Below are 17,738 nucleotides of genomic sequence, written 5' to 3'. Positions count from 1 at the left end.
GCCGCCCCGGGGCAGCACAGCCCAGCGAGCTCAGCCCGTCCGGTTCCACCACGGCCCTGCTCCTTCACGCAGTGGTCTGTCCCCTCCGTCACACGGCAGCCAGAGCCACCCTCCAGCAGTGACATGGCGAGATACGAAAGGTCAAAGGCTTCAAAGTACCAAACATAACTATTTTACTTTCCCCAAGTGAACAACAACTGTGGTTTCAAGTTTCTCAGTAAGCTTTCCTTTATCTGCCTTTTTTTTTTTCCAGCGGGGGGGTCTGGAAAGAGGACAGGGACTTTCGGGGGCGGGGAGACACAGTAACACCTACAACACTACAGGTCAGGGTGGTGAGAGGCACCAGTCACACCATCTGCCCAGCTAAAATGGCAACACACGTATTAAAAAACAGACAAAAAGGTTCCAGAGTGTTTGCGGTGTGAACGCTCCGGGAAGAGCCCCCAGTGAGGCAGACAGTCGCTGTAGAGACAGCACATCGACACACTCAGCTCTCTGTCCAGGGCAGAGAAAGAACGGGGGAGTGTCGACCTGATGATTTCTGCACCAGTACCAGCTGTGGGCGTGCGCCATATACCCACATGTGGCAACAGCCAGCGCTACTGCAGGCACCGAACCTGAGGGAAGTCTTGCTTCACCACTGGAACAGACTCGCCGTGCGACCTTGGGCAAATCACTTCCTCCGTGACTCACTTTTCTTATCCCTCCTGCCGCCAAAGTAGCAAAACAAGGCGCACGTACATCCTCTTGCAGAGACCTGGCGACCGAGGGCTGAAGGAGCTGCACGTCGCTCCTGCGTGCCTGGCACAAAGCAGCGTTTGGGCAGGATAACGAGCGGCAGCCACGTCTGCGGAGCAGGTCCCGCGAGGCGAGAGCAGGCAGCCGCGTCTCCCGTGGCACCGCTCTGCGGGGACGCGCCACGGCCAAAGCTGCGCGTTGTCCTCCCCGCCACGCTGTCGGCAGCCAGGACGCACCGTGTGACACCGCAGCCCTACACCCTGTCAAACGGTGCTGCCCCCAAGGCGCACAGCCGCGGCGCACAGCAACACAACAGCCTGCCCTGTCATGTAGCATTACTTATGTGTTCAGATATGCATCCTTCTCACATTTCCACTCCAGCAAGTGGTTGCTAGCAGAGTGGAGCGAGGACAAGTTCACCACCTGCTAAAGACACGTCCCTAATACAAGGCAGGGAAGGTTTTGTTACATTGGTCCCTTTCTGTGCACAAGGAAAGCCTGTACATATAGTGTTTCCCCCCTTTTTTCTTCAAGCTGACCACATGCCCAGTTTACCTCAAAAGGAAAAAGAAGCCCATCGAGCAGGACACTGCAAAGAGAGGGAAGAGGTCTCCCCTGACACCTTGGATGGGCTCCAACAGGAGTGTTTATTGAAACCCCACGTGAAATGTGGTGAGTTGGGATACAGGAATCCCCGTTCCGATCCCCCCCGGGGCTTCAATGGCACCGATAACCTCTCGTACAACCCAGAGCGGGCCCAGGTAGGATCAGGCGCAGCACAAGCAACTTCTCTGCACCTAGAGGGGAGCCCCACTCGAGGCTCTTTGGTCCTCCAGGAACTACCGGCGTCTGCAGCCATGGGCTACACCGCCCCGGGAAGCGCGGAGCCCGAAACACACGAGCAAAGCGAGGGGCGACGTCCAAGACGCGCCCGGGGACAGCGGGTGCGCTGACAGTGCATCCCCGGCCAGCCCGCACGGCCGCCCCTGCCCCCGGCCCGGCCGGGAGCTCCGGGGGGACCCGCCGGGCAGCCCGCGCGGCGGCGGGCCGCCCCGCGCCGAGTCTTGCCGCCCCCGCCCGCAGCCCCCGCCGCCCCCGGGGGCCGGAGCGCCGCGGCGGGCCGGCAGCGCGGCCCCCGGCGGACCCCGCGCCCCGGGGCGGAACAATGGGGTGGCGGCCGCCCGCGCCCGGCGGGGCACTCACCTCGGCGGCGGCGGCGCGGCTCAGGGCAGGCCGGGCGAGCCCGCCGGGGCGGCGCGGCGCAGCGGCTCCGCGGGCTGCTGAGGGCCGGCCGGCGGCGCGGGGCCGGCGGCGCGGGCCGCGCTCATGGCTCGGCCGCCCGCCGCGGGACGCGGGGCCGGGGCCGGCGGCGGCGCTGCCGGCGGAGCCCCCCGCCCCGCCGCGCCGCTCCTTCCGCCTGCTCCAGCCCGCGCCCGCCGGCGGGGCTGCGCGTCCGGCCGCGGCGGGCCCCGGCTGCCCGCCCGGCCCCGGGCCGCGGGCGGCTTCCCCGCGCTGCGGCGGGCGGCCGGGCGCGGGCGGCGGGCTGCGGAGCCGGCGGGCGCGGCGGCCCGGGCGCGGGCGGGGACGCCGTGGCGAGGGGCGAGGCGCTGCGTGCCGAGTGCTCCTTTCTCCGCCGGAGCCTGAATAATCATTTGGAGAAACAGGATCATTCACTTTCCTCCGAGCCCGGCGCTGCCCTGTCAAAATAAAAGCCCCGCGCGCTGATTAACCGCTTCCTGGTCGCGCCGCGCCGGCCGCCCAGCGGCCTCGCCGGGGAGCGGCAGCGCCGGGAGCGCCGGCCCGGGCGGGGCGGGGGTCGCCCGGGGGCTGGCAGCACCTGCCGGCGCGTGGCCACGCCGCTACGCGAGGCCCCGCGCACCGGGCCGTCTGACGCCCGCGTCCCGGCACCACCAGCACCCTCCCTGCCACAGCATCGGGGCTTCTCTCCCTAAGCATCTAAGTCTCGGTTCAGCAGCTGGAACACCAGCCTGCTCTGTTCCACCAGTACATTTCAGACAAGCTCCACAAACCTCTGATTCCAGTCGTGCTGGGAGAGCCCACGCCTCAGCCCCTCTCTGCCACATCTTCCAGACACAGCAGGGCTGGCCCTGGCACCTGGGAAGGGTGGCATGTTACTGTCTTTACCAACAAGTTTTCTACACATTAACCACCATCTTCCCCTGAGCAACAGCCTCCACTGACAGCTACACCGGGGCGGAGGCGACAGGAGCCGTGAGAGCCAGATGAGACCCAGGGCACGGAGATGGCTTAGGAGTGCCAGCTCAGGTGGAAATCACCTCTGTCTCAAATACACCATTTGCTCCAGCGCGGCAGCAGAAGCACAGCCCTGCACTGATCTCGGGAGCCATGGCTCAACCTGGGGCTGCTGCTGCAGGCGCGCAGGGTGCAGCTGGGAGAGGACACAGCTGGCTGCTGGCTGCCCGCATTCCCTGCCTGCGCCCTCCCGTCGCACGCAGAAGGCAGCCGCACAAGTGCACAGGCGCACCCAGCCAGCCCACCCTCTCCTGGGTGATGCCAGCAGCATCCTGACCGGGATGTGTCACCTGCCTGGCCGCAGGGACCACCTGGCAGCACCTTCCAGTACGGCAGAGCTAAAGGGAATGAAGGGACAAGCACCCATCTCTGCTGGTGGAATGAAGACAACACATCTGCCCTCATGCAGCCGCCAGCGGGCCCCCCCCCGGCTCGGGAGGCTGCCAGCGGCAGGGAGGGGGACATCCCCGCTGCCCCCAAAAAGCCGGGGAGCTGCGGCAGGAGCGCCCCCTGCCGAGGCGCGGCGTGCGCAGCCGGCGGGGCGGGGCGGCGCGCGCCTGGCCCCGCCCCGCTCCGCGCGGGCAGCGGAGCGCCCCCCGCAGGCCGGGCAGCGGAGCGCCCCCCGCAGGCCGGGCAGTGCAGCGCCCCCCGCAGGCCGGGCAGCGGAGCGCCCCCCGCAGGCCGGGCAGCGGAGCGCCCCCCGCAGGCCGGGCAGCGGAGCGCCCCCTGCGGGGCCGCTGGGGACAGCGGACAGAAGGGACCGCGTGCGGGTCACTGGGGACCCCTTTACAAAAAGCAGCATCGAGTATCGTTTGCTTACACCAGCCACTCAAACACAGCCTGACATCCCCCTCCCCACCTCTCTGCTGAGCTCCCCAGCACCTCATCAGCAAACAGTGACATGTTTTCACACTTCCATCCTTCCCAGCAGCAGCACTGGGCTCGTGTCCCTGCAGACAGCGGGCATGGGCACAGTGGGTTAAAGACAGTGCCCAAGCACCGCTGTCTGGCGTGACAGCTGGGTGCCGGGGGGAGACTGGCAGCTCTTTCCCTGCAGCTACATCTGGTACAGAGGGGACGTGCGGAGCCACCTGTCCTCCAGGCCCTCTGGCTGCCTCTGCCTCCTGCTCCTTCCCTGCGGCCCCTCGGGCTTTCTACATCACAGCCCCTCGCATCTCTGCCAGCCTGCCGACATGAAAGTGGCAGAATGAGACTGGAAAAGGTCAGCAGGAGGACCAGCCGCCACCGGCTCAGCACTGAGCCTCTGCCTTTAATTAACATCTGCCGGGCTAGCTGCCCTCCCTACACTTGACTCCGACTCCCAGTCTCCCCTTCCCTCCTCTATCATTACACCCACGCTAGAAGAGACAGGGAGGGGAGGAAACAGAGAAGCAGAGTCCTTGGAACTCCTCAAAGCCTCCACCTGCCAACACCACCAGCACCACAGCAGCAGCTCATCCCCGGGGCTGCCTGGTGCATCAGAACATTAGCGAGACCCTGGCCGAGGTGCCCGGGCTGGCTGTTGCCTGACTCTCCCTTGCACGGGGTTTTCCTGCCTTTGGGCTGCAAAACATAAACCCAGGAAAACAAGAGCGTCCCTTCCAAACTAGTCAAGGACCAAGAGAGAGTCGTCTGACTGAGACTCCAGCCTTGTAGGGAAAAAGTGGAACCAGCCACCCAGAAGCTCCCGACACGTTCTGCTTCTATGGGGTGCAGAGGACACTGGGATGCAGGGTTGGAAGGATCAGCCTTGTCTTCTTCTGCTGTGGTGTGTGAGGACATCTGGAGTACACGGAAACGGATCCCAAGCCACGTACAAGGCTCTGGGATTTGTTCATTCCCATCGCCTCTCTAGAGCGCGAGCCCCAAGCTCAGACCTTCTCAAGACCCTGTGGGCAACGCCCTCATTACACTTATGAATATGATTAATCAGGTCCAATTAACTATACTGGAATTAATGATGTGACTCGCAGTTAGCTGGAGCTGCCTCTTTGCGAAGCGTTTCCCCAGTGGTTCGCTCCAGCCCCAGAGCAGCCCCAGACGTGGAAGAACTCAGACCAACTGGGGTGAAGGAGACGAGCCTGGGGCTGCGAAATGCCCGTTCCAGGGGCAGCCCTCTGCTCCGCTGATCCACGTGGGTACAGAGCACGGAGCCGGTGGCAGCTCCAGCGTTAAATCCACACAGGCTCATCCTGCCTTCCCCCAGAAAGGCAAAGGTCCAGCAAGGGGATGGAAGAGGCCACATTACCGCTGCAGAGGTAGGCTCTGGCCTAAAAGCATCTTTTGGGCCCTCTCTTCATTTGCACTACCTTATTAACTGTCACATCTCCAGCAGACCAAGGCCATTCACCCACCACAGCCAGGAGAAACCAGCATGTGAAAAGACAGCATGTGAAGCAGCCCAGCCAGACAGGCACAGCCTCCTGCTCAGCATCCGCCAGAGCTGGGCCCTGGCTCCCCCTCCATACACGGGGATGTTCCTGCGCCGCAGTCCTAAAGGCAAAACACAGCACTGGAGGAGAATTTAACTGAGCTGAGCCCTCCTCTTCCTAAATGCTGACACACCATCACCTAGCAAAGACAAACTCCTGACAAGGTTCCAGATCACAAAGGCACCAAGGCTCAGTATCCTGGATGCTATTCCTGCAGCATCAGATGCACTCGTAATGCCCATACACATGCAGGCACAGCACAGCCCTTCAAGCCTCTTCCCTCCCCGTGACTCCTGCGCACTGGGAACACCAGCCCCATCCTCCCATCCCCCAGATGCGCGCTGCAGCCCAGGGGAAGCCATCCCAGGTCCGCTGCGTGGTGCGGCAAGTCCTGTCACCGGCACAGGAGATGAGCTTAACTCCTACCACAGCAGCCTGGCCTCAGGTGGCCCCTGCACACGCTTGCGCTGTATTTGGGCTGCTCTTCGCACAGAGCCCTGCAGAGACATGCGCTTTGCTGTCTCAGGTCTCGGCACATCGCTGCTGTTGAGAGCAGCCCCTGGCCAGCAGTGAACCAAGAAAAGGCTGAGGTTTGTTGGTGCTAGAGCTAAAAAGGAGCTTCTGCTGCTGCCCAATAGAGCCCAAAGAGCCAGAGCCCCCCAGGCAGCCTGCGAGTGTGTGGAGCGCAAAGGGTTAAACTATTTAGCGAGGCCACCAGCGTGATAAATGCAGCCATGGGCGAAACCGGCGCCTCCCACCGCCACCCAGGGCTGGGGAGCGGGAAGGTGGCAGCGGGGCGGGCGGGAGGACTCTTATCCTGATACGGCGCCTTCCTGCGAGTGCGGGTTTGGAAAATGTGAGCAGGCAGGGCCGGCCCTGGAACCGCAGCGCCCGGGGACACAAAGCCGGCGGAGCCCGGGCCGGGGGTCCGGGCAGGACCGGGCGCCCCCGCGCCGCAGCCGCGGCTCCCTGCCCGCATGTCCCTGCCCGCGGATAGCAACGGGCCCTGCAGGCAGCAGCGGTTTTGGGTCTGTGCAAACAGCTCCTGCGCTGTCCGGCTGCTGCGGTTGCATTCCTCGGCTCCCCCCGCGCCGCCCGCTCTGCCCGCAGCCCGCTGACCGCAGCCGTCCTGTGCCGCTCGGGTCGCAAACAGACCCCCCGCGCAGCCTCGGCGCATGCGGCGCATGCTGTTTGCACGTGCACGGGTGAACCTTCATGCACACACAGCAGCGACGGGTGTCGGAGATGGTGCCGGGGCAGACGCGCTTTCTGCAGGCGTGCACGAGCGTGTGTGACCGCAAACCGCAGGAATGGAGTGCAGCACATGGGCGCCAGCCCCAGAGCTGTGCAGCACATGCAGGACCAGCAAATCTGTGCAGTATTGTTCTGTGGGTCAACAACATAGTTGAGGATGGTGCAAGAACAGCTTTTGCTCTGCCTGCTACTACAGATGTACAGCGAGGCGGAACTAGGAATGGAGTAATCCCTCCCTTTGATTTATTTACTCAGGGCCTTCATCTGCAGAGGGCTCCTGGCAGCTTGGTCATGGCAGACACTCAAGCCCTGTGTCAGCCAGTCCCAGGGCAGCGATCAGGAGAGTATATGGGGAGGTCACAAGCCTGACACAAATCAATTGTATTCAATGTCTCCATTAGTATTTGGGGTCACTCAAAATTGCCACTCCTAAAACGGGGTCATAACAGCAAACGTTAGTGAGCTGCTGCCTTGCACCATCCGCCAGCACGACCAGGAGTCATGTTGCTGTTGGATGGGAATAGCACTTGCTACCCCCATTCCCACACACGCCATCTCCGTTCCCGAGACAGTCATGTGCATCTTGGTGTTTGCAACACTTCAACCACACAAATCCCAAGCTAGGGAAAAGCCTCTCCCCAGCAGCTCAGGGGCAGACCTGTTTTGCAGAGAAGCAGGGTACGTACCCTGGTACGCAGAGCTGATGCACCCAGACTCCCTGCATCAGCACGCAGCTGCCTGGCCAGACCCAGCTGTCCCAACTACTTGTCACTTGCACTTCTGTTCAGTTTCCTCTGGTGCTTCGAATTTTGTGCTCTCCAATAAGGTGCCCTCTGCACCCACCCCTGCGGACACGGAGGCACCGTCGGACCCCAGCCTTCTCCACAGCGCACAGCAAGGCAGACGCGGTGCTGGAGGCCGGCTGCCTCTGCCCGTGCTCCTCCCTCTCTCCACTGTCAGCGGTATTAAACATTGATGCTGTCGCCTGCCGCGGGAGATGGTTACGGAGGAGCGCATGCGGAGGCCCAGCTCCTCCAGCCTGGGGAGCACCTGTGCATCCCTCCGCTACACGAGCAGGGGGATGAGGAGGGGAAAGGTTCCACTTTTGGTGAGGAAGGCTGCTCTGCACACACGGGCTGGCCTCATGCCACCGCCCGTCCGTGGCCTGGGACGGGCTGGCTTAGGCAGGAGGCTGCCGGCACTTCCTGCCCGCGGCTCCTGGGCAGAGAGAAGCGGGCAGCAGGCCCGGGGCCGCCCCGGCCCCGCGCAGCCGCGATCCTGCCGTTGCGGCGGGCCGGGGGCTCGAACCCGCGCTCGGCAGCGCAGGCGGGGCCGCTCCCGCACCGGCCGGGGCAGCGCGGGGCGCGGTGGCGCCGCCTGGCGGGCGCGGGCGGCGCAGCGGCCAGTCCCCGGGCCGGCGGGCAGAGCGGCCGGCGGAGCGGCCGCGATCACCGGCCCACGGGGCTGCCCCGGCGGGCAGGTCCGCCCGACACGGCCCGGCCCCGGGCTCCCCGGGCTCCCGTTCTGCTCCGCCAGTCGCTGCCAGGTTTTCCCTCCACACACCTGCTGCTGGGATGCAGCACCAGAGGTGGGACGCGAAACATGAGAAAAAACGATGCCTTACTGTATTTGCCCAGTTCGCTCTCTCAGATGATGCAAGAGAGATGCAGCTCTCTGCGGGGCGATGCACGACAGAACAGCAGCATGTGTGCAGCAGAAGGGTGTTTTAATTACGAGAAAAAGGAGAAACTGCGGGTCTAGTGAAAAACGCCAAACCAAGCTCCAGTGCCCAGGCACATCAGCGAGGAAATGGATTTCCGCAGCACGCAACACGTCCTGGTCCCCGCGCTAGAATACAGACAAATGAACTCCATCCTCGCAGCAGCTCACCGCTGGCAGCCGAGCCGCTAAATCACGCCTTCCCGCAGACAGCCCTGCCTGAATGTCTGTGTAACAGGTACCTTAATGCACTTCACAACTGCTCTTTGTACGGTGTGGACACAGAGAACCAAACATGGGACTGAGTAACAGGAGAAACCTCCTAAGAAGGGGCTTGGGGAACCTCTCCCCTCTGCCACTGCCCCTTCCTCCTTCACATGCAACTTCTCCCAGTTTAAGCAAATACGCTGTGCTTGACAAAAACAAGGTGCAGTTTCTTACGGAACAAAGAAGCCAACAAATGATAGTTCATGGAGATGTAGTATCACAATTGTTTGCAACTTTCTGTGCACACTCCATCTGCCAGACGAAAGCGCAATTTTATTGGACAAAGCAAAAGGCAGCAGGAAGGTGATCGCGCAAGAGCCTGGAGCAGCATCGCCTTCCTTACAGCCTCTCAACCACACAGCATCCGCAACACCAGCTGGGGCTGTGCAGAAACAGGCAGGAGAATCCCTCAGCTACAATGGCGAGCCCGGCCGGTATCGCCCCGGTGCCGCTGCCCGGCATCACCCCGGTGCCGCTGCCCGGCCGCTGACAGCACAGCTCCCTGTCCACACTGGGAAAGGGGAAAGAGACGGGAAAGGGAAAACAGAGCTTTTCCTAAGCCAATGAAATGCAACTGTGAACACAGTTCCCATGGTAACAGCAGGATCCAGGGGAAGAAAAGGAAATGTAAATCGGATTATCAAGAAGGGGATGAACAGGGAGGGAAGAACGAACGAACCAGTTGCATCAGCCAGCCCAGCCAGGACCTCTTCCCCGAGTGCAGCAGCCTCCCGGTATTTGATGCAGTACGGTACTTTCACCGTCTGCCACCTTAATCATAAATGAGGAGGAGGCTCAAAAATGCCCTGAACATTAAAAAGAAAAATCAAAGAGAAGTAACTCATGAGAGCCAAGATTTATGGCCCTGCAGCCCCAGGGGACAGGGAGCGCCCCGTCGTGACATTCCAGCAAGGACTCGCGCTTTGCGGAGCGAACACGGTGAAATCGAGGCAGCTTCCAGCAGAGCCAGAGGCACAGCGGGTGGATTTAAACCCACATGTCCAGCAGCAGAGCGTGTTTCTGCAGGGTTCCCAGGCCCGCGAGCAACCCTCCCAGCCTGGGGAAGGACCGCGGCGCCTCGGCTGCCCTCTAGATCCGCGCTCCCGGTGCCGCTTCGGCTGCTCACCGCACGCACCCGCTGCTTCCCAGCCCGGAACAGGTTAAGTCTCAAAAACTCCTCCTGGGGTTCTGCTACTCCTTTTCTGCTCTGTTTTATTTCCTCAAAGACAGAGATTCGCTGCCTGGGTCTGGCTTGACCTCACGGCAGAGCCCACGGCCGACCCCTGCAGCACAGTGTGCGGGGTGGCGCAGGAGGGACACGCGGACTTGCCACGTCAGAGCCCTTTTGGAGACAGGCACAAATATTTCATGGTGGGGAGATGGTGCTCTGGCAGCATCACACAGATGTGGATTTGCAGAGAAAGTCGCAGGTTGTTCTGACCCGGGGAGGGGGAGAGGGACAGCCCCGCCATGCCCCAGGACACCCCGTATCATCACGCCCATCAGAATGCTGCACCAGCCCCAAAACACAACCAGACAGCCGTTCCTAAGCGGGGCCAGGTTTCAGGAAAGGCAAAACATCCAGCTGGAACCAGAAAAGACATCTCTAGAGTGGCACAAACTGTACAGACGCCCTTTGATTCAGGCACTCAGTGCAACCTCCTCCATTCAAAAGGAGAGGGAGGCTCGAGAGCCCTGTCTTGACTCTTTGCAATATGTCGAGCGGGTCCTGTCTGAGAGTCTCTGAAAGCCTGGCACAAAGGAGCACTTGTGCCTCCGGAGCACGTGTGGAGAGAAAGAAAATGGACTGAATAGCACAATGCAGGACTGAACTGATCTCTGAAACTCTCACTCTTGATCTAATGGCAAAATTACCAGGGGTACGTACACAAGTGTCTTCCTATCAGCAGTCCTGCGTGGAAGCAATGTCCTGGTTCGAGTTCCCCAAAATCCAGCCCCATGGCAGCCATGTCAACAGGAGGAAGGGGCGGGATTTCAGCAAGGGCAGCCCATGTGGGGCCACCACTCTGGTAGTTAATTGAGGCAAAGCTGCTATGCTTTTCTTGGCCGTCAACATGAGTTGGAGGAGCTCGTTACTGCCAATGCATTTTTCCTCACGCACAGTTCTTCCGCATGAGGTTGAACTGCTAAGCGTTGACAGTGCATCTGTTAAGATTGGCTCTAGAAACCAAATGTTCTTGAAAACAGAGAAAAGCGCTGTTCTTGCCCTTCACCCCCCCAGCCGTGCAGCTCCCGGGACCGGGGAGGCACGCGGGTGGCCCGGAGCGGCTGCTCGAAGCCGCTCTGCGCGGACGGCGCAGCGGGCGCGAGGCGGCAGAATCGGGCTGGTTTCTGCTGACAGCACGAGGCTCCGAGGAAAGGGCCACAGGAGACCTGGGAGAAGCACTCTTCCCAATGCTTCAAATTCCTCTCCTGCTTTGCGTTTACTGCTTACAATGGCATTTCTGTCCTACCTCCCACAGCAGCTACCTTGGGCTTAGAGAAAATGGTGAGCCTGCTTCCTCGGGAAGATCCTGCACCCAGCGCATAGCACCGGGATCACCACGGACTACAAGCGCCACGCGAGGACACCCCTGCAGGCGGAGGAAGATAGCCTTCCTCCACGGTCACCCAAGCCTTTCTTCAGAGGAAGAAAGAAAAGAAAAACAAAGGCCAACGCAGCCTCCTCACTTGACTTCCTTTAATTAGTAACCATCTGGTTTTGGGGAGAGCTGTCAACCAATGTAGAGCATTTGGTAAGTTTCCTCGGCTGCTGCTCTCCTAACTTCAGCTCTTCTTGGAAACACTTTAGGCCCCGAGATGCCAAAAAGAAACGAAAAGAAAAGCAAAAGTGAGAGCGCGCGAGCGAAGCAGAAGAACAAGGATGCCGTGTAACTCCATGCGCGGAGCGAGATGTCCCCCCGTTCCGCTTCCAGGTCGAGGAGCAAACAGCAAACGCTGCTGGCGGTCGGGAGCCGGGAAAGCTCCCGCTCCGCAGCCACGTGGAGGAACCGCAGCATCTCCAGCACCATCTTTCAAAACAGCCATTACAAATCACAGAACCCCAGAGTGTCAGGGTGGAAGGGCCCTGGAAAGCTCACCCGGTGCAATCATGGGGCCTGGACCGTCTTCTCCTGATCCTCCACGCGGCCAATTGACACCAAAGGTCGAAGAGCTGTGGACACCGTTTCAGTTTCCCAGCCTGGGCTGGGGAAATCAAACCTTTTCCTTTACGCTGTCTGCTCCCCGCCAGGCCACGGGAACCTCTGTGCATCACGCTCGCCTGCCACGCTGCTCCTCCACAGCCTGCCGTCCTCATCTGTCACAACGACGCTGAGCGCCCAAGTGCCAGTGCCAGGGCCGGATGGCACCTGCGGGCTCCGGCTGCGGCGAAAGGCATCACCGTTCAAGGATGGACACAGGAACAAAACCAGGCCAGGGAGGCACTGGGGAAAAGCTCAGGCTTGTGTCTAAAAGCCACTCAAACGCTACCACCCTCCTCACGTCTCTGGGAACTTCAGCCAGACACAATCTATCGCGGCGGGGAGACCGAGCCCTCTGCAACCGAGCCTGGGATTTGCAACTCAAGATCAGAAGCAGCTCTCAGATCAACTATTTTATCAGAATGCCTAAAATTCACCAGTCAGCCGGTGGCTTTGTCCACCAGGTTCAGGAAATGAGATTTTTCTAGTTGCGACCGCACGCCTCAGACTTTCAGTGCTCCTCAAAGACCTGATCTCCCGCCCCCCGGCAGCAAACACTAAGGTAAGACTGAACCGGACATCAAGCTGTGCGCCCTGCACTGCAGTCTGCAGGCAGACCAGAGGCGGCGAGGTGCCCACCTCTGCCATCGCCGAGGAATTAGCAAAACCTCACAGAGCAGTCTGCTGGCAGCCTGATGACATCAGGCTCCTGGGACGCAGACAATAACACCAGGGCAGCACTGAGGCAATCGCAACACGAGGGAGATATTCAAAGGACCAAAAGCCCAGACAGAGTCCACACGGCCAGGACTGCCCAACCCCAGAAAACCAAGAGAGCATCGAAAGCGCGGCAGAGGGGAGATGGTGTCCCTTTAAATGTGACCAAAGTGTTGTCAATGGATCTGCCATGGCAGAGGAGTTAATCCCCCTCCAGCCCCTCTCAGCCACTCTGATGGGATAATTAGATGCGAGGGCTCAGTGCAGATGATGCTGCAGTTGCTTAGCAACTAATGGTTTCCAGGGCGACGGCAAAGCGCAGCCTGCGAGCAGCAAGTGAGCAGTGCAGCAGGGCAGGGAGCAGCGCCTGCCGCTCCTGCACTGATCCGGAGTCACTCCAGGCCTTGAGGCATTAGGGGAGCGAGGAGGGGGTGTCTTAAAGATACAACATCCCTGTTTCCAGCAGCAGGAAGAATGTTTGGGGTTTTTTGAGACTGCAATTCTGTGACTCTGTCCTGCTGCCAGTGACCCCGCGAGCGAGGCTGAACCACACCGCGCCTGCTTACGCAGCAGCTCGCGCCTCGATTCACGGGCCATCCTGCTGTAAGCAGCCGAATGCGATTCCCGCATCAGCTCTCACACCCAGGGCTGAGAGGTGAACACACACACACACGCGTTTACATTTTCAGCGCTGTCCCATCAGAAGCCGTGTACCCGCACCCAGCTTGGCCCTGAACCAGCAGGCAATGGGGCATTTCCTCCTGATTCTGCAGCTCCACAACACACATAAAAGCGACACTGGCAATAAAACACGAAGAGTGTCACCAGAATAACATATGAGATCGATTAACCTTAGCCAACGTCTGTTGTCTGGTATTTCTTTCAACACGACTGATTCCTCAGCTTTGTTACCGCCGATCCCCACACCGAGCCAGCATCGCCCTGTTTCCGAGCACTGCGGCCGCGACCCGCGTCTCTGCTCACTGCACACCGCGCTTGCTGGCAGCGTGCCTGCCGTCCCGCCACCTCGTGAGCAGAGTCGAGCTCTGTTTGCGTTTTGGTAAGAGAGCTCTGGGACACGTAGGTGGGGTTGTTGGCATGGGGTGGTCTTCACCCCCTCGCATGATGCAGGGATGGCATCCCCGCCTGCTTGCAAATACAGCCGTACATGTTAAAGCTTTGCAAGTGTCTCAAGCACAGAAGGGAGTGTGGAAAACTCGTATCCCAGAGACAAGCCCTGCACTGGTACCATCCCCTCCCCAGCCCCGCACGAAGCGTGTGATCCCCAGCCCGCACCGGCGGCCGGTTCAGCCGCCAGCGCGGTCTCCTCCCTGGAGCCCTGTCCCGATCCGCCCAGCGCTTCAGGAAGGTACCAGAGCAGAGTCACCAAAAAAGTTGCAGAGCGTTTCAGACTCTGTCCCCTGCGGCTTTCAAAGGGGGAAATCAAAGGGAAGAGCCGCGCTTTGTTCCGCAGGGGAGCGGCGCGAAAGGTGAGCGGCGGCGAGCCCGGCGGAACCGGTCGCTTCAGTCGTCCGCCAGCTCACCTTTGAAGTGGTTTTAAAAATCAGGGAGGAGGGGCAGAGACCCGAGTTCAGCTCTTTTACTGCAACTTCACAGAATCTGAGAACGCGGAGGGTAGGAGGCCGCCTTTGCCCCATCAGAAACATAGCGAATCTTTTCAGAGAGAACGGAATACTGCTAATAGAAAAGGCCGCGATACTCATCAAGTACATGTGCCGTGTCCTCATGTCCTGAGGCGGCCACGAACAGCTGTGGCAGCAGCAGCACCTGCCCGCGGTTCTGCCGGGGCCACAGCCGCGCGCCCGCGGCGCTCACCGGGCACTGCGCCCGCCCGGCGCCACGGAGCGACGGCTCTCCCCGGTGCGCAGCCTCGCGTTCCCGCTCCTGCTTTTCCCGCTGCCCCTCTGCAGCAGAAAGGGCTGGTTTTGACCTCAGCCCACGCAAATCCTGGGAGCTCTTTCTATGTTACAATCGCTGCAGCAGGAGAACGGAAGTGATGCCAAGGCGGTGGGAGCCGCGCTGTGCGAGGACGAGCCAGGTGCCCAGCAAGACAGCAAAAAGTACCAATTACTTAACTGGAAATGAATCTCTGTTCTACCACAGAAATATACCTATATATATAAAGCACACAGCTGACTGGCACAACCAATATTCACAAGTCCCGAGTCCCCCCAGGCCCACAGAACTTGCTTCTGTACAAACACCATCAGCTGGGCAAAGCCAAGACCTGAGAAGCAACCAAGCCTGCTCACAGTTACATCATGAATCCAAAAAGCCTTTTCTCTTTATCTGCAAACAAATCTTCATCCAAAATGCCGGGAGATGGGAATCAGCAAGGAAAGAGAACTGCGCTTGCCCCCCAGTCCACATCCTTCGGAATCTCCACGGAGTCCTTGTGCTCAGGAGTGAGCAGGAGTAGGTGAGGCCGGTGTTCAGTAAAACCACCCCCCAGCTCCCACACGGGCAACGCTCACCTGAGAAGAGCTGGCTTTGAAGAACCCAGACGTCCTGAGCCCAGACACCTCCAGCTTGTCACCTCTCTGCATCTGCAGCTCCGTCCGCGCAGACACCGGCTATTGTGACCTCCCGCACGTGTCAGCAGGTTCTCTCCTCGCTTCTGTTCTGAAGCTAGAGGGGGACCAAAAAATGAGATGGCTTTAGGAAACAGGTGTGAGCTTCTGGTTAAATCATAGGACTCATCAGTCTTAGACTTTATTTGCCACAAATGGGCTCTATCAGTCTGATTCTGAGCAAGCAGGGGCAGTAAGACAGAGCTCGGGGGTTATGATGCTCTCACCCAGAACATCCCAACTGCTGGGATCAGGATTCAGCAACCAATGGGCCAGAGGCAAATCAAGGCCTTTTCTCCTTTTCCCGGACTTAGGGAAAGGTCCACAGTTGTGACCATATATGTTTAAAACATTCTTAGGCTTCGAGCTGGAAGCCAACACTAGTGCGGCGCACTGCGGGGGCCGGGCAGCCCGCGGGGCCGGTGGGGCCGTTTCACCTGTCGGTGTCACAGCGGCCGGCGTGCGGGAACGCTTTCCATCCTGCGGCAGCGCCACGGAGCTCCTTTCACGTCTTGTTTTGGGGAGGGCCCAAGTACAACTGCCCAGGGCTGCTCGGGATGGGGCAATATCTTATCTTATCTTATCTTATGTTATATCCTCCCCCTCCCGGTGTTCCTTACCAGCTCCACAGACCAGTGCAGCCTCCTCTGAGAGCAGAGCAACCGGGGGAAGATGGGAGAAAGGAAGCTGCAGCCCCGCACCATCCACAGCTGCCGCTCGTCTCCCTCATTGCTCTCGGCCTAACTCCGCACCTGCTCTGGACCAGCTGTGGGTGATTCCCGTCGCTCCCTGTGAGATGCCAGCTCACACGGCCTCTTGTGGCCAAGCCACACGCTCGGTTCTGCTCTGGCTCGGCCTGGCTGCTCCTGTCGGCGGCACGCAGAGCGGCGTCCGTCCCAGATATCCTTCTGGCTTCTCCTCGCAGCGGTGCCTTGGTTGCCAAGAGCTGTGCCTAGCTGAGGAGCAAGCCAGCCGAGGTACTTCATCCACATGCAAGGTCCAGCAACCACAGGACTTGATTTATCCCCAGAGAAACACTTTACATGGTTCTGGGGTTATTAACACTACTGCATCCAGTCTAGCACACTTGTGCGAGGCTGCTGTCGAAGTACCAAAGGCTATGTGGTTGGTGAGGCATCAATGGAGGGCGTGCGTAGATAATCGCAGGCTTAATGAATTACTGCGCTTCAGCCGACGTGTGCGCCACTGCACGAGAGTTTCGCTGCCGACGGAAAGGGGAAAGCGGCTCTGTGGTGCGGCAGGTCGAGTGATACGCGGTAAATTATTAAACTGTAGTAGCTGGGTGCTTTGCAACGCGTCTCAAGTCAAACACCAGGCTCCGGTTTCAGGAAGTGGGAAGGATTTTCACCGGGGCGCGCTCAGACTGTCTGAGCAGCCGTCGGCGCCCGAGGAGCCCGGCGGGAGCGCCCGAGGAGCCCGGCGGGAGCGCCCGAGGAGCCCGGCGGGAGCGTGCGGGTCCTGCTGGTGCCCGAGGAGCCCGGCGGGAGCGCGCGGGTCCCGCTGGCTGCTGACCGTCACTCACCGTGGAAAAAGCCACACAACTGTGGTCGTGTGCCTAACGAGCGCACGCAGCACAAACGAACACGCCTGCTTCTATTGAAGAGGCAAAGCTGAGCAGGCCAGATCCTCCTCTGCCCTTTGAAAGTCACCTTTTCAAGAAAAGCTTCTTCATGTTTGACTTATTTTTCAATTGTCTGTCTCAAAAGATGCAAATTCACAAAGGGCGAGAGCAGTGACAGCGAAGGGTGCGGGAACGTCCGGCCCAGAGCACTGCAGAGCAAACCTGGGGACGGCACACGGGACAGCACCGGCTGCCTGTCTGTCTGTCTGTCTGAGCGGGGCCTGGAGTAAGGTGAACTGTCTTTGGACGGCAGCACCGAGACCCAGTGGTGCTGCAGCTCAGACGCTCTCCCCCCATCCCCCATCCCAGAGCACGGGCATCTTGGGCTCTTATTACATGTAAAAAGAGACAAACCAAACCATTATGTCAGGTTAACAGCTGCACTCGAGGACCTTAAAGGTCTTTTCCAACCCAAATGGTTCTATGAATCTACCGTTTAAGATTTTGTTAGAGCTGTAGCTGGGCAGAAATCAGCAGCGTCAGAGCAGCGGTGCGGGCGGGGGCAGAGGCAGCGGGCGGGACTCGGCGCGTTTCAGGGCAGCGCTCCGCGACAACAGCGAGCGGACGACGTCTGGAACCGAATGAAGGCGCAGGGCGGGGAGAACAGCGTTTGCTGGGGCACAGCCCCGCGCGGCAAGTGACGGGGCGCAAGTGACACGCCACCCGCTGTACGGAAAACGGCGGGGCGTGCGCCCGGACCGGGACCGCCGCGCCGAGCCCCGCCGAGCCGCGGGCCGGGACCCAGCGCCCGCGGGGGCGGCCCGGGGCGGGGCCGGAGCCACCGCGCCTGCGCGCCCCGCCCCGCCCCTCCCCGCCGCGCCTGCGCGCCCCGCCCCTCCCCGCCGCGCCTGCGCGCCCCGCCCCTCCCCGCCGCGCCTGCGCGCCCCGCCCCTCCCCGCCG

General features: G+C 60.6%; 1 protein-coding gene across 1 annotated transcript in view; it reads right to left on the bottom strand.

Annotated features, from left to right (window-relative positions):
• The window catches only part of BCL9L (BCL9 like), a 49,129-nt gene extending 33,901 nt beyond the window's left edge, over positions 1-15,228 (bottom strand). The window contains exon 1 of the mRNA XM_080358033.1: positions 15,100-15,228. Within this exon, the coding sequence (XP_080214159.1) occupies positions 15,100-15,171 (72 nt within the window). The 5' untranslated portion in view covers positions 15,172-15,228. The remainder of the gene's footprint in view (positions 1-15,099) is intronic.
• Between the last annotated feature and the right edge of the window lie 2,510 nt (positions 15,229-17,738).

Source organism: Nesoenas mayeri (assembly GCF_963082525.1).
Source record: "Nesoenas mayeri genome assembly, chromosome: 22".
In the NCBI taxonomy this organism is placed as follows: Eukaryota; Metazoa; Chordata; class Aves; order Columbiformes; family Columbidae; genus Nesoenas; species Nesoenas mayeri.
Note: the sequence above shows the minus strand (reverse complement) of the source record. Positions and strands in the feature narration are given on the sequence as shown.